The following is a 16,012-nucleotide window of genomic DNA, read 5'->3' on the forward strand; positions in this document are numbered from 1 at the left end:
TATCTTTTCCATTTTACCTCCTTACATTTTTCATGACATTCTTGTGATGCAAAAGATCATCAGCTATTTTAATTTTTGTCCAAATATTTTTTTTAAATGTGGTGTTTTTAGACTGATGACTGTTGCCAGGATTCCATTACTAACATCACTGGAAATACAGATTATTTATTTCGGCATATCAACATTTCTAAAATGAGGTAGTAAAACACGCGTTTATTTTGTGAAATCACCAAAGAGATGACATACGTCACAAGCCGTACATTTGAGCAATATACAAAACATTTTATTTTTTCCAAGTGCTTGAAAATCTACATTTTTACATTTTTAAGGAAAACATTTCATGGAAAAAACCTTAACAACATTAGCTCAAAAAATCTTTAGCTCAGCTCCATAGTAGACCGATGCACTCAGATTAAATGAATGATTACCCATAATAACAAATGCAGCTGAATCATGTTTATAACACTGTGAAAACAGAACAGAAGTCAATCCAGGACTATTTGTGTGTGGCGTTGATGTCTCAGTCAGTCTTTCCAGGACTATGCAGAAACTCTCTCTCTCTCTGTATGTATGTTTGTTTACACCTGAGCCAGTCGCTCCAGGACTCTGCGATATTCCACCAGCACATCCTGGTAGCTCTTCTCAAGTTCCTCATGCTGCAGTCGTGTGTCCATCTGGTTGACGTGGGATGCCAACTCCTCTGGTCTCAAACATTTCCTCATCTTGGCCAGCTCACGTTGGTTCTTCTACAACACACATGGAAAAAGCATTGGGTAAGAAACACACAGGTGTCAGTAAAGCACAGGAGAAATAAGATGCAAACCAGAACACCCGATCCCATCTAAATCCCAGGGCAAAACTGATTACATCACAGCTAAACTTCATCACATATCAAAACAAAGTGAGAATAATAAAGAAGAGAAATAAAAGAGTAGTGGGCAAAAACAAGGTTGTTGGAATGCTGGAACTGCACCAAGACTAACAAAACACTGCATTCAAGGTAATACAAAGTGTGTGTGATTTAAATACAAAAATGACTGTCAAATCATGAAGTAGTCGGCAAACTTTTGCCTGCTTTGTCTCAGGGAAAACCCCATTTACTAATCTTATTCTCTCACAGACTGGGTTATTTTTGTGCAGGATTTGTGCTGTGACATGTACACGAGTCAGTGGGCTTTATTTATTAAACACAAATAAATTTCTGTTCAGGGAAGTTCACATATCCATTCTTCAGTTTGAAAGTGGCTTAAACGGCTTAAAGATCCATTATTATTTAATCTAATGCGACTCAACAATTTACAAAGAACAATAACAGAAACTTATTTTGCCCATTCTCTACAAATAAACCTTTTCAAACAGAATACAGAAGTCAGCACCATCTGCGTGGAACAATTAACGTTGTGTCCACGCACGGTTAAAGAATTTTGTTTAAAAGAGATGTTTGTGTACGTTTTCTATTGGTCATGGCAGCAGTAATTCATCATATGATCATCAGAACACTGTAAGCAGGCACACGTCCAGATGTGCAGAGCGCTCCTGCATGCATTCAGCATTTTAAAGAGATGATTCAGGTGTCTGGAGCGCAGTGGTGAAGGGATGCTGTACAGTCCCACTAAAGTTTGCCAGATCACAGACGTCTGCTACATCCACCATAACTGAATGACGGCCGAATGCTCAATGCACACTGAAATAATTTTACTGTTACTGTATTGTGTTCCTGTAGCTCAGTTGATAGATCAATGCATTAGACGTAAAAGGGGCGGAAAGTTTCCATTGAAACTTAAAATTGGGAATTTTGAAAATATTCTAAATTGGAAACTTAACAGGATTTATGGGAATTATTTTGAAATGTATATAAAACTATCATATACAAACATAAATAAAATTTTAGTTCTGTCATAAGCAGACATGCATGCAAGGTAATACAAATTTTAAAAATGACATCTTGGCTGATTTAATTATATGTCGAACTTTAATTGATTCTCTCATTGAGTAACACAAAAGCATAATAAACATTATTATAGTTATTTTAATAGTGCTAGCTTACATTTAGATATCACATCTACATTATTATTTTTTGTGCAGAATTGAAGAAATGATCTGTACATGTTATGAAAGAATGCATGTAGATGCAGGGGGTGTGGCCTAAATGGCCCTTCAATAAGCAGTGTGCATGTGACTGAAGAATGTGCAGGTTAGAAATTCAACAAAAATTTCATTAAATCTTGTTGTTTTAAACAAGATTTTTTTTAAACTTCATCCAAATTCCCTGTTATAGGCAAATTCCCAATTTATTCCCATTAATTCCCAATTTATTCCCATTAATTCCCATATATTCCTGTTAATTCCCATGGAAAGTTTCCACACTTGAAAATCCCCAGAATTTTGTAACCCTAGAACACACATACATAAAAATACTGTATAGTCTGTATAGTAGGGTTGTGCCGTTAGACTATAGTATTGTGTAGGGATGCACCAAATATTCGGCCACCGAAAATTTTCGGCCGAAAATGGCCCAAAAGTGGTTTTTCGGTCGAAAGACTTTTATCACCGAAAAATACGGCCGAAATAATGTGATGACGCAAACAGAAACCGCGACCTGCACGTGCTTGTCTGAAGTAACATATCTGCGGTGTGGACTAGGTTTCTCTCAAACCTGCGTCCGCCGAATTTCTGACCAGGATCTCCGCAACCTGTGAGTTTCACTCCCGCCCACGACCGTAATGTTTGTGTCCAAACCCGCGGATTTTCTCTGGGCATTTGTGTACTGTTTTCACAAGCTCCGACTAAACATTCGTTCAGATTAACATCCAGAATAACAGACATTTAACATGATTGCTTTTAAAATTAGTGATGTGCACGAATGGTCAAATATTCGATCTGCAATAATAATTAGAATGGGGAAAAAATGATATTCAAATGTTTTTAATCCGCCACCGCAGCATTACGGCTACTGCTCATTTAATCCTTTTTCACTTTACTGTACGGTCTTTTACAGACTTTAATATAAAATATACATGAAAATTAATATGTATGTATTTCTGATTGTTTTGGTAATTCAGATTGCAGACTCATTTAAGTGTTTAGAGTTTTAATTCCGGGTGTTAGACGTGCTTCGCCGACGCATCAGCGTGCATGATGAGAGATTTGTTCGCTTCCTTATATAGCCTAGTTTATTTTGTTGTTAAAACGACACGAGACACGCATGGAAAGCGAAACGGAGAGCGTTTATTTTATCTGTGGATATGGTTATAACAAACCCGATAACTGCAAATGCCGTAACAGCAAACAATAGCTCCGTTTGTGAAGTGTTGTTAAATTAAGCTCGTAACTTTGCACCCTCAGCAATAATGTATCAAGCCAGCTTGCGTTATTTGTAACATAATATTAAATTCAGATATATTTGTTAGATCCGTTTGCAATGTTCTCACTGGATAACAACAGAGCAGAGTTTTTTCTGCAGCTGGCATTAATGAGAAAAACGGGTTTCACCGGAGAAAGTAGGCTAAATATGATTTTCTTTCTAAACGAAAACATGTCAGACTAAATAAAGAAGATATTCATATTTGACTGAGCCTTCGATCCATTCGGGGTTTTAACGTGCATTAAAATGCCATCATTTTTTTATCAGCATTTTGTAACATTAACGTTAGAACAAAACCACAACTAGCACATCTCAGTTTTTAAATGTATAGGCCTACTGCATGGCAAACAAGCACCAAAGGATTAATCAAACAAATCCTTCAGCCTATATAACTGAAGTTGGGTTTGTTTATGCCACATGCTGTTTGGCTTATTTTTCTTCTCAAATTGTGTGTGTTGACTCCATTTCTATTACACACAAAAATACCATAAGTGCAATGGTAGTACTAATAATTGCCATAATTTCTTTCGGTGTTTCGGCTTTCGGCCTTGGTTTCCTCTTTTTCGGTTTTCGGTTTCGGCCAAGAATTTTCATTTCGGTGCATCCCTAGTATTGTGTATCGATGACGATCGTCAAACATATCGCTGGTAGCGGGCTTTCGTGACGATAGTTGCCGATAGTTATTATCATTATAGTTTCACTGTGTTTTCCTAGCATGAGAGGGTTTGTGGGCTTCACTTTGTACGAGAAACACGTCCGGATTCCTTCTCACACAGACCTGGACTTAATGCGCGCATCTTGGACTCTTGCGCGAACCTGAATGCACGCGTCATGTACTCCTTCTAGCACGTGAACTTGAAAAGTGCATGACTCCGACTATTCCTCGCACATGAGCTTGTAATACGCGCAGCTCTGCCATTTCCTTGCACTAGAGATTGTTAGGCACGTAGGGGTTTAAAACCAGCGAGTGTGTTGTTCCCACTCCCTGGCACGCAGAAAATTTTAGAGCGCATGGGCATAAAGAAGCGCTCGGATTAATGGCATCATTAGAGTAAGTCAACTTCTTTTTTTGTCGACCAATCAAGCGACTTGTCATAAATGAGTAAAAAATGAACAAATAAATAAATGAGAACTATTGACTCGCCCTCCAATACTATCGTGTATCGGCAATCTCACAAGCTGATGATAGGACGATCTCAAAATCGAGCTTATCGCCCAACACTAGTCCGAATGCACTGTAATCGCTTTGGATAAAACATCTGCCAAATGCATAAAGGTAAATGTACTTGATTTGAACAAGTTCTTTAGTGAGTCTGGCAGTAAAACACTGCAGACAGCATGTGTGAATTATTTCAAATAAATGCTCACACAATGAGTTAGTAAATCTCCCACTGGTTTGTATAACTACATTAGTAAGGACGTCTCGTAGACCTTTACTCTTTTCACATGAGATTAATGATCCTTTCATCTAAACCTAAGACACCTGCTGACATTTTTACATTTAAAGAAAACATAAATCGACTAATTCACGAGTCCTTGTATTAGTGAGGACCCCCTAAAATGAAATCACAGGTAATTTCTTGACATTTCACTACAAGGCTTTTAAACATATAGCCAAACCTGTATACACACACAGTTTCAAGCATCACAAACTCACATACACTAAGATAAGCTTGTGCGAACATCTGCAAGACATTCAGAGTAAAGAGACCTTCAGACGAGTGAGCGAAAGAGAGAGAGAACCAGAAAGAGAGAGAGCGAGAGACATATGGTGTGCAGATCCTGCTCTACTTCCTGTCCAATCTTATGTTTTTCTCTCTGGCTCTTTGGTCTGATGTGTGCGGTTATTCTGCCTTCAGGATTTTCGGTCCTGGACAATGTCATGATGAGAATGTGCTGGATCAGAACCATTGATAATGCTGGAGCATGTCATATCGACTAACATTATCTGTTACACTAATATCATCACAGTTTCCATACAGAACAAAGAGACACACTGTCATAGTGGTTATAATCATTGAGTATAGGATGAAAAAAATTGAGGATAAATCGGGTAACTGCTTAGGAGGACTAAAGACTTCCATAAAAATGTTTGCAATGAACAGAATTGGCATGTTTATTATTCTCCAACTTTTTGAAAACTGTTTGATTATTAACGAAGTACTTTTGTCATTATGAACTCTCTCACGTTTCATTCCAAATGCTTTTGAATGAATAACAAGAATGTGATCCCAACATTTATAGATGATTATTTCTCGTCTTTTACATACAATTAATTGATAGAAAGTTGTCAAGCTCCAAAATTAAAATAAAACCCATACAGTGGTACAGAAAAAGCATATGGCTTATATGCTGCACTTCAAGCCATAATGCAGAAGTCTTCAACCTTTTTAAGGGCCAAGAACCCTTTAATGGATCGAGAGGAGGAGCAGGGACCCCCAGTACATGTATCAAATCAAATTAGGGATTTACATACTCTTTTATGATGGTTACGTTAATAAAATAATAAAATTATTTTTGCATACACAAATACTTACTTAACCTACTACATAACATTTTAAATTCACGGACTAGATTCAAATTGGGAAACCATCATTTTAGCAAAAAAAACATCATTTCAATCAAGTTTTTTAGGGCTGCAAAGTGATTAATCGCGATTAATCGTTTGCAAAATTAAAGTTTTTGTTCATCGTGTGTGTACTGTGTATAATAATTATGTATATATAAATACAGATGCATTTAAGAAATATGTACAAGTGTATATACACATTTTATTATTTATAAATAATTTATATTATACACATAATTATAAATACTTAATATATTAAAAAAATCATAAATTATACATCTGTGTGTGTGTATTTATATATATATATATATATATACATACATACACACATAATCATTATACACAGTAGGAAAACACATATATGGGGTAAACAAACACTTTATTTCTGCAAACGATTAGTCGCGATTAATCATTTTGCAGCCCTAGTTTTTTTTATCATTTCTATTATTAGACTTTTACTGCATTTTTGTTGAATGCCTAATTTCATAATACATTTAAACAATATTTGGAGAGCCCCCAGTAGTACCACCATGGACCCCCTGTTGAAGACCCAAGTCATAATGTATATAGGGTGTATGCAAACACCAATATTTCCCTCTGTATGCTCGCACGAGTCTGAGATTGCCTGCGCTGAATTAGTGAGTCCACACGGTGGCAAACTATAATGCACCCGACCACCAGTGTGTGTGTATACAAACCAGTCAATTGGAATATACTTTGACAGCCTATGAATGGTACAAATGAATGTATACGTTAGCTTATGTGCAACAACAGAGGTATACTTTGGGATTAGGGATCACCAAAAAATGAGAATGCTGTAGTACACATCACAAAATATAAATGTGACACATACATGAGTCTACAGGGATTAAATACAGTGTTTATAATGTAAAAAGAATCTAGCAATGTAGCACTGATGCTCAGAAAGAGAGAGAGACTAGTGCAGGTGACTGGGTGCTACATTCTCCCTGCTAAATGGCTCTGCTTAAATCAGATGCAAATCTGTAATAATGACACTTGTTGTGAATGGAGCTCGTGGTGTGGATGTGGAGACTGCGGCTGCCGCTCGGTGTGAGCCATTATACCCTCAAACAAACCCAAACCGATGGCCTCGGGTCCCTCACGCTCTTAACACCGCGTGAGAGGATCACACAGGAAACCGCAAGAACTATTCACACCACTCAATGAATAAATTAAACTAGACAAAGACGGCACAATATTCCAACAGGAGCATTGAAAGTTTTCAGTTTTTGTTCATTTTAATAGCGCGTACTAATATAAGTGCGCTTAGAAGATCGGTTCTTTTGTATCGGGGATAAAGCTTAATTTCACAGGCTGTAGTTTAAACTATGCGGTTTACGGCATTTTACACAAGCAGGCCAATCTTGGCAGTCGCAGTCTGTAAAATATTTGTGTTTATTTTGGCAGGACTTCACTTGTTTTGTCGTTTCATTGTAATCTACGTATGTTCAGTACATTATGTTGTTACTGCTTTATGACTGACTACTCAATGCATGAGAGTTATTCGGGTTATGTACACAGTTTTCAAGACTGTCACAGTGTCAAACAGACCTAGGGTAGATCTTTAAATACACACTTACTCTGTAGGGTCCATAAAGTCTTTTCTTCACCTCCAGACGAAACTCTTTGGCCTTCTCTTCATCGCTCATGTCCGTGTTTCTAAGACGCAGGATTTCATAAACACGTCGTGCATGTTTCTAAAAGACAATACACAACACAAAACTAAATTTTTTAAAAACAAAACATTTTTGTGACTAGCTAGGTTTTTACACGCAGTGATACATTTTATTTTGTACTGTAAATGTGTGTGAATTAATTTACAAGTTCTGCCAACATGTTATAGTAAAAAATGCAGGAAATTACCACAAAACATAGAACTTGGAGAAATTACAAAAAAATGTGTGCTATCCTAAACTGAATAAAACAAAAAACACTGTACCAACCACCGCAATGGCAGACTAAAGGTTTAACCCTGCCCAAATCTCTGGACCTAAATCCTACTTTACTCTGAGATTCCAGTGCTGATAAAACCGTAAGGCTGTAACCATGATTTCTTTTGCAACCATGCCTCTGAGGGGTCCTCCATACCTCAAGCAGCTCCCACCAGGGTAGTATGGAGAGCCAAGCATTTTGCCTGGCCATGCCAAAGGCGCCACCCTGAGATAATCACTCACAAACAACACGAACAGAGGGGATTGTGGGGAATAAAAAGGGATGCCGGTTATAATTGGAGTAGTTAAAGTGTGACCGGAGTAGAGGGAGAGAGAGAAGTCCCACAGGGGTCACTATTAGGCCCACTCCCACTCGCTAACTGCTAATGGCCAACGGCCTTTAGAGGAAACGGATGCTCACTCCTACCTTCAGGGGGATTTCAAGTTCATGAAAGCCCATCAGGGCAATGCCATTACCTTTGGATATAAATGCTTTTGCTCTGAGAGAGTTAATCATACAATTCATTGGCTTTATATTTAAAATATAAAAGCACAAGTGAATAATAAAGCACAAAAAAGCAAACAAAGATTACATCTTTATATAAATTCAATCTTTCTTCAATGTTCAATTTATACATCAAAATGCATGCACTTGCTTTTTATATTGACAAACAAATAACTACAGTTGTCAAAATTAAAAATGCAGAAAATTAAATTGTAGGAATTAAAATATCTAAGGAGTACTTTCCAAATTATTTAATTGTTTTATTTGGCCTAGGGCTGACCTGGTTATGAAATTTGGCTGACGGTTAATTGTCTAATTAATTGTGGCGGTTATGACGATTAATTTTTCTGTTTAGGGCTTTGACGATTATGATGATTAATTGTCTATTTTATTGCTTTGATATTTAATTCTCATAATTGTTTTGTTTGTTCATGAAATAAGGTTTACCTGGAAGTAAATATTAATACACATAACACATAGTAAAAAGTAATTATTTAATGAATATATCTTTAAAAAATTGTTAATTATTCCTAAGAAATAAACACAATAATAAACACAATTAGTACCGGACCACATCTGTAGTGGCTGCAAAAAAATTCATTCCCTACAGATCCTTAAGAATAGCATCCTTCCCTTTCCTAAATTTAAAATTGCTGTTTTGGAAATGTATGTTTTACCTGGCAGTTCATACTGCTTATCAAAGTTTTGCAGCATTTCTTTAAATGCTGTTTTTACACTGTATTAAATGGCTTTGCAATGTATCGCATTATACTGTAAGTTAAGAAGCGCCATCCGATACGTTTTCATTTACACAGGCGCTGCAGCTCCCCCTTGTGTTTTTAGAGAGATGTGCAATCATTGCGGTGATCTGAAATCATCGCGATGAGGTCAAACAATCGCTGATGATTATTTTATCATTATGACAGCCCTAATTTGGCCTGTACAAAATCTCTTTAAAAAAGAAAAAATCTCTTAAAATACCCAATAAATATGAAAGGCTGCATTACACTGTAAATATGGCTAAGGCTAAATAACATGGCTACAGTGCATAGGTGATCCCTTCAGCTGTAACTACACTAGCAAAACATCACTCTCTTGCTAGCTTACTGCTTTTTTATTTTTAAAGGTGTAAAAAAAACATAGCAACTAACAATTAAGTTAATGAGCAGAGCTAGAGACAAGATTTGTTTCATAGACCCCATCAAAAGTATTTGTATAGCACAAGCACTGACACATTGAGCTGTGGTGTCCAACTGAGCAATATGAATTTGAACCAGGCCTGTGAAATTCCTTGATCCCATATTTCTATGTCATATTCATTTCATATTCACTTTGTCTATTAAAAAGTTGCCAAACAAAACACAATGCAGTAAACGCTGAAAGAAATGTCACCTTGTTGATTTTGAGTTTCTCTCTGGCCTCAGACACCATCTCATCACTGAAGCCCTGCGAGAGTTTCTCATTGGAGAAGGACTGTAGAGTCAAACACAGCTTCACCAGAACAAAATCTCTCAGCTTCACGTAGTTCTCAGATGGATCTTCCGCTGCAAACAGACATTTATAAACAGTCAACCAAAGTCTATTAGTATAATATGATTATATTAAAACACAAGACTTTCAAGATGCTGAGCAGTGTTGTAGTCAAGTCCAACTCGAGTCTGAGTCAAGACCAAGACCAGAGATCAAGTGTCGAGTCCAGATAAAGCTGAATGTAGACTCGGTCTTGACCCAGACTCGACACTCGATCTCTGGTCTCGACTAGGACTCGACTACAACATTGATGCCATTGTGTTTTCACCCCAGCTGCGTTCGTATACTGTGCAGCGTACCAATAGTTAAATAAACCTCATGGTCACATTACTTTATTTTACATGTACGTTTATGAGCAAAACCTCTTCAATATGCTTTTTGGACTGTCAGTGTAATTTATATAACTGTGTAGAGGTGTAACGGTACGCAAAAATCACGGTTCGGTGCGAACCCCGGTTTTGAAGCCACGGTTCGGTTCATTTTCGGTACAGTAAGGGAAAAATGCAAACATTAAACTGCAGGTTGTTTATTACTATAAACTTTTTTTACAATTTGTTTACACTTTTTTAAACACTTTTTTATTAAATATAACACATAAAATATATATAAAATGAAAAAATAATAAATAAAATACTACTGCAAAGTTCTTTTTTACATTATTTTATAACAGAAGGTAACTCTTTTCTTAACCTTCTCTTAAACTTTTTCTACTAAAACCTTGAACTAACAAATTCAATTCCTGAATACATTTATGAACAATTAGCCTACATTTTTGCCACCAAAAATGTTCTGTTTTGATTTATTTTGGATTGTTTACCTCACAGTATTGAATTGGCTATGTACCATCTCTGTATAAAAATAATATTACTGCTCTATGTGTAACTGCATAGCAAGCAACATGATGATATACTTATTATACACTCATTTTGAGATTAGTGAGTTGCATACATAGCCATCTTTGATCTTTTGCACGTTTCTCCTATTCTTTGCTTGTGTCATCAATGTAAGCTGTGACTTTACTTACGAACCCCTCCGCAGCTGAGTAACAGCTGAGTAAGCCCGGGTACAACTCTTCCGTGTCCCGACCAGCTGATCGCATTGTGACAATGATATGATTGACGTGATGTGCAGATGAAAAATCTGATCACGCATTCCTTATTCTCGCTGTCACAGAAAGCGCGTCTCATGATTGCATAGCAACGAAAGACGCGCATCCTCTCACGGACTTTTGAAAGAACAAAGCAGCGCGTTGACACGCGTTTAACATGCGCTTTTAGATACGACACGTAAACGTTTACATCAATAATAAAACGGATATTATGTTATATGTTTGACAGAAGACTTGCGCTGAACGAGGAGACTTCCGCCACTTAATATGTTCGTGCAGAAACGCACGTATTATGTTCCGCACAGGCGCACACAAAATGCATTCGGCCTTTCGGTGCACGTGTGCACCGTGCCGAAAGCCCTGAACCGAAACGGTCCGGTTCGAATACACGTACCGTTACACCCCTATAACTGTGATTTGTTTAATCCACATTTGTTTTTGTGCTGTTCTGGTCCGTGTAATGACAGATATAGACAAAATACACAATTATAGACATAAAAAGCCCATATCACATTATCAAATCTGTTTCTCTGAAGTTTACGAGAAAAGAAAAGGGTTTACTCAGTGATTGACAGCATGATGCAATCGATCATGTTCCTCTCCAACAGTATAAGCATAAATGTAATGTTATCTGTTTCTCTGAAGGTTATTAAAGGTGCAGTGTGTAAATTTTAGCGGCATATAGTGGTGAGGTTGCAAATTGCAACCAACAGCTCAGTTCATAGCTCACCCCTTGCTTTGAAACGCATAGAGAAGCTACGATAGCCGACACAGGACAAACATATCATCATTGGAGACAACTTAATAAAAAAGTTTGTCCGTTAAGAGCTTCTGAAGAAACATGGCGGCACAAAATGGCAACTTCCATGTAAGGGGACCCTCAGTGTATGTAGATAAAAATATCTCATTCTAAGGTAATAAAAACATAACGGTTTATTATGAAAGGTCTTACACCCCTGATAATATAGTTTTGTATATTATTTTGCATTTCAGTCAAGTGATCCTTCTAAAAATGACACACTGCACCTTTAAGAAAGATGAGGATTCATTTAGTGCTGGGCAGTGAGTGAACGACAGCGCAGTCTTCTTGCAACAGTGTGTTTTTAAATATTTTATTTCTTTCTTTAAAATTGCTTAAACCATAAACAATGCACTGTCACTTTAATTGATGTGAGCAGCGCAGCAAAAATAGAACCGACACCAAAACGATTGCAACACTGCTGCTTCAGAGCAACTTCTGCTACTCGCTGCTGATGCGTGCGATGTGAATGCTCTAATCTAACTTGTTAACATGGGCGCTGAAAAAAACATGCGCCGCTTAGGCGCTTGCTCACGCGTGCGGTGTAAAACCGCCGTGATGCTGGGATCAGATAAGCATAACATGATCTTTATATTAGGAATAGATCAACTTCCATAAAAAAAGAGATTCTTAGCAGAATTTATATGCACTTTTTCACGACATGTGACTTATTTTATAAAACAAATGCTGATCATTACAAATCATGCTAAAATACAGAATATACTAACAGCTTACAATGTAATACTACCAAATTTACCTACTTGTACTCACTGCAAACGTGAGTAACAGACCAAATGGTATGGACTGCTCTCTCTGTGTGAATAAATGTGTCTTTGTTAAAGGGGTGAGTGAGTGGCAGCATGTGGCCAGCACATTTCAGCAGCAAACTGCCTGCAATTAACATCACATCCCTTCACCTCCCCAACACTGAACAACTCCAAAGCAACAACTGCCTTAAAGGAAATTCACAACACTTTGCCCTCTCTCTCTCTCTCTCTCACACGCACGTACGCACACACATACAGAATATCATTAGAGGATGTCATCATCATACATGTCTGGTAAAATAGTCAAGGGTTTCTTCTCTTTATTTTACAAATGAATATATACAATTATATTTACTGCTCCAATATAAGAATACACCTGCAAAGAAATGAACAGGAATATATACGCACATAAATTCTTACTAAATACTAAAAAAAATCAAATCATGTAAAATATCACTTTAGACTGGTAATACAATCAAATCACTAAAATCACAATCACTGAATACAACTTTCACTTGTAAACATATATTTGTACACTACTCTCATTGTTAGCTTTAAAGAGAAAATGTTAAATGCTCCCTCATATGAAAGTCCCTTTAAACAGAAACATCTGCTAAATAAATCCATGAAAATGAACAGGTTTCAAATACATTTATAAAAACAGACCTTGTGAACTGGCTCACAGAGATAAACTAACACTAATCAATACTAACATGGTGTTTCTGTGGCTTAGTTTTTAGGGCACTGCCATAAGTTGACTTTTTTCTTCTGCAGTAGCCTATGCAGAGACGCGAACCCTATGCAGTAGCCTACGGCGTAGCCTGTACACAATCCGCTTCTTCTTTGGCTTTTGCCTTGTGTAAAAATGCACACCGAGGCAAACAATGACGCAGAAGTATAAATGAAAACTGCTGCGTAGCCTGTGGCATACAGGTTACGGTGTAGGTCCTATACAAAAGCATAAATTGCACTTTAGCTTTGCAAAAGGTCATAGATTCAAGAGAACACACATAAAATGCATACCTGGAATGTATAATGTAAGTCATGTTGGATAAATGCGTCTACCAAATGCATAAATGTAAACATTGCTTTGCCTACTACAGACTTTGCGGCATCCATTCATAATAACCAGGGTTTCCCGCAGCACTTTTCAGTTCGGGCGGCCTGCCTAAGCTGGGAAACCCTACGGCCTTAACTAGGTCATTCAAAAAAGTAATTATTTTCCCGCAAAAAAAGGCCGTCAAGTGCATCTCGGAGAATAGCGCGGACGCTCTTCACACCGCGAGCGGCCGAAATGAGTTAAAGAAGTGGTCCGTCATGTCTGGAGGATAGCCAGTTGATAAAACACGTGTCCGTGAGAAATGTAAGTGGACTTATATTTTGCTTTTATTTAAGCCTGTTACTGTATCTATAGTTCTTGCAAATTTAAAGTAAGTTAACTGGTGATTTTGTTGTTTGAGCCATCTGCTCGCTAGGTTTCACGTGCCTGTTGATTAGATATAATTGATGAGCGCTCTTGCTCAAGTTATTTATGTGCATTATTACTAGGGATGCTCCGATCGATCGGCCGCCGATCGGTATCGGCCGATAATGGCATTAAATGACTCGATCGGTGCTCGCTGAATCTGCCGATCTCATAAACCAATCTTTCTGTTTACTTTTGTCATCAAAAGGATCCTGAATGTGGCTGCAATTAAAGACATTTTTACGTAGCGCGAGCATTTTTACAACCTGTTGCTCATGTGCAGCGTGCAGATTTGTATGTCTCTCTTTGCCTTTACAGAGATATGCGTATTTTCTATGAGGATCGCGCTCCGATAAACAGCGCGAGGCGTCTTCACATCCCCATCAAACAGCGTATACAGCACATATCTATCACGGACAATTGCATCCTCATGCCAAAAGTTTATTATTTGCATGCGTCTTAAAGTTTTGAGCGTTTAAACTTTTATTTTCCTCACAGCCCACACACACAGAAGCCTGTCATCAGTGCACGTGAACAGAGCGATCTCTCCCTCATGTCTTAAAGCTGCAGTAACCTAATTCATCTCTCAATAAAATCACTCTCTGCTCTTGACTAAAGAACTTTTATACTTCATACGAATGCGTGTATATTTAATTAATACAGTAAAGTCTGTGAAGTGTTTTATTTTCAGTACTTTTAGGAGACATAAGCCTTTTTAAAGCCATATTAAATTTCTCTTTGCAGAATAAATATTTGTTGTGCTTATTTATTTGAGTCTCTATTAAAACAATAATATACCTAATTACTGCAAGTAATAAAACAAAGGCAACATCCGTGGTATTATTTTATTTAGAAAGATTGTAACAGTTACAGTCATCAAAGAGCTTGCATATCAGCTTTAAAAAAAATCGGTATCGGCCGATCACGAAGATTACAAATCGGTGATCGGTATCGGCTGCAAAAATCCTGATCGGAGCATCCCTAATTATTACATGCTACAGTAGTTACACTCCTTTAAGATAATGTAATTAATAGTGGGAAATAATCAGTTTTTTATCATTTTTGCGCCATCTATCATCGTTAGCCAGACGTTCTACAACATCTGCTTTAGTTTGTGTTTATTAACCCTTTAGTTTCACTTCACCACGCAGCTATTTCTGTTAGAGGTAAAAACATTTAATTTATTAATAATCTACCATGTGTTCATTTTCTGTCATAGTTTCTTCAAAATAAAATTTTATTTGAGTGTTTGAGTGTGTTAAAACATTTTCATCATGACGTGTACGCCCCTTTCATTACCACCAAACCACCTTAACTAACAAATTTTCTGTGGGAAACCCTGATAACTATGGTTCGAACTGCTGATCCACTTGTTCAACTGTGATGACGTGATTGGTTACACGCTTGTGATATAGGAAACTGATGTGATTTTAAACCGCAGGAATGAGACACCTTTGGAAAATTCTAATTTTATGGAGAAAATGGAATTTGCACAAGGTTTGTCTTAAAGTATATTAACTCTTTACCCACCACTGACGAGTTATTTCATCAATTAAGAGAAAACATTTGACTGAAAAAAAAGTGTTCCTGATGAGTTTTTATGTTAATCTGTAATTCTGTAAGTATCCACTAGATGGCAATATATTAAAAAACTGAAGCAAAAATTTTTTTGTTAATTTTATAATGCAATAATTTCAGCTTTTTGCTCAAAATTTTGTATTTTTGAAGAAACCTACCCATATTTAAGAGTTTATAAACGGAATAAAAAATATGACACATGTCGGAGCCGATGGCGTAGTGGACGGTGCTCCGACACATGGTGCAGACGCACTTCTGACAACCCGAGTTTGAGTCCCGGTTTGAGGTACTTTGCCAATCCCATACTCCTCTCTTCACCCTATACTTTCTTGTCATCTCCTTAATTACTGTCTATCCAGATATATTATATAAGAT

The 16,012-nt window shown here is 37.1% G+C and overlaps 1 protein-coding gene across 2 annotated transcripts in view; it reads right to left on the reverse strand.

Annotated features, from left to right (window-relative positions):
* Window positions 1-261: 261 nt before the first annotated feature.
* hat1 (histone acetyltransferase 1) overlaps window positions 262-16,012 on the reverse strand; it is a 36,071-nt gene continuing 20,320 nt past the window's right edge. For both annotated transcript variants that reach the window (XM_055215567.2, XM_055215566.2), the window contains exons 9-11: window positions 9,783-9,934; window positions 7,535-7,651; window positions 262-746 (exon numbers count right to left, since the gene is read on the reverse strand). In XM_055215567.2, coding sequence (XP_055071542.1) covers window positions 579-746; window positions 7,535-7,651; window positions 9,783-9,934 — 437 coding nt within the window. In that variant the 3' untranslated portion in view covers window positions 262-578. The remainder of the gene's footprint in view (window positions 747-7,534; window positions 7,652-9,782; window positions 9,935-16,012) is intronic.

This window comes from Misgurnus anguillicaudatus, chromosome 17 (genome assembly GCF_027580225.2).
Source record: "Misgurnus anguillicaudatus chromosome 17, ASM2758022v2, whole genome shotgun sequence".
NCBI classification, from domain to species: domain Eukaryota; kingdom Metazoa; phylum Chordata; class Actinopteri; order Cypriniformes; family Cobitidae; genus Misgurnus; species Misgurnus anguillicaudatus.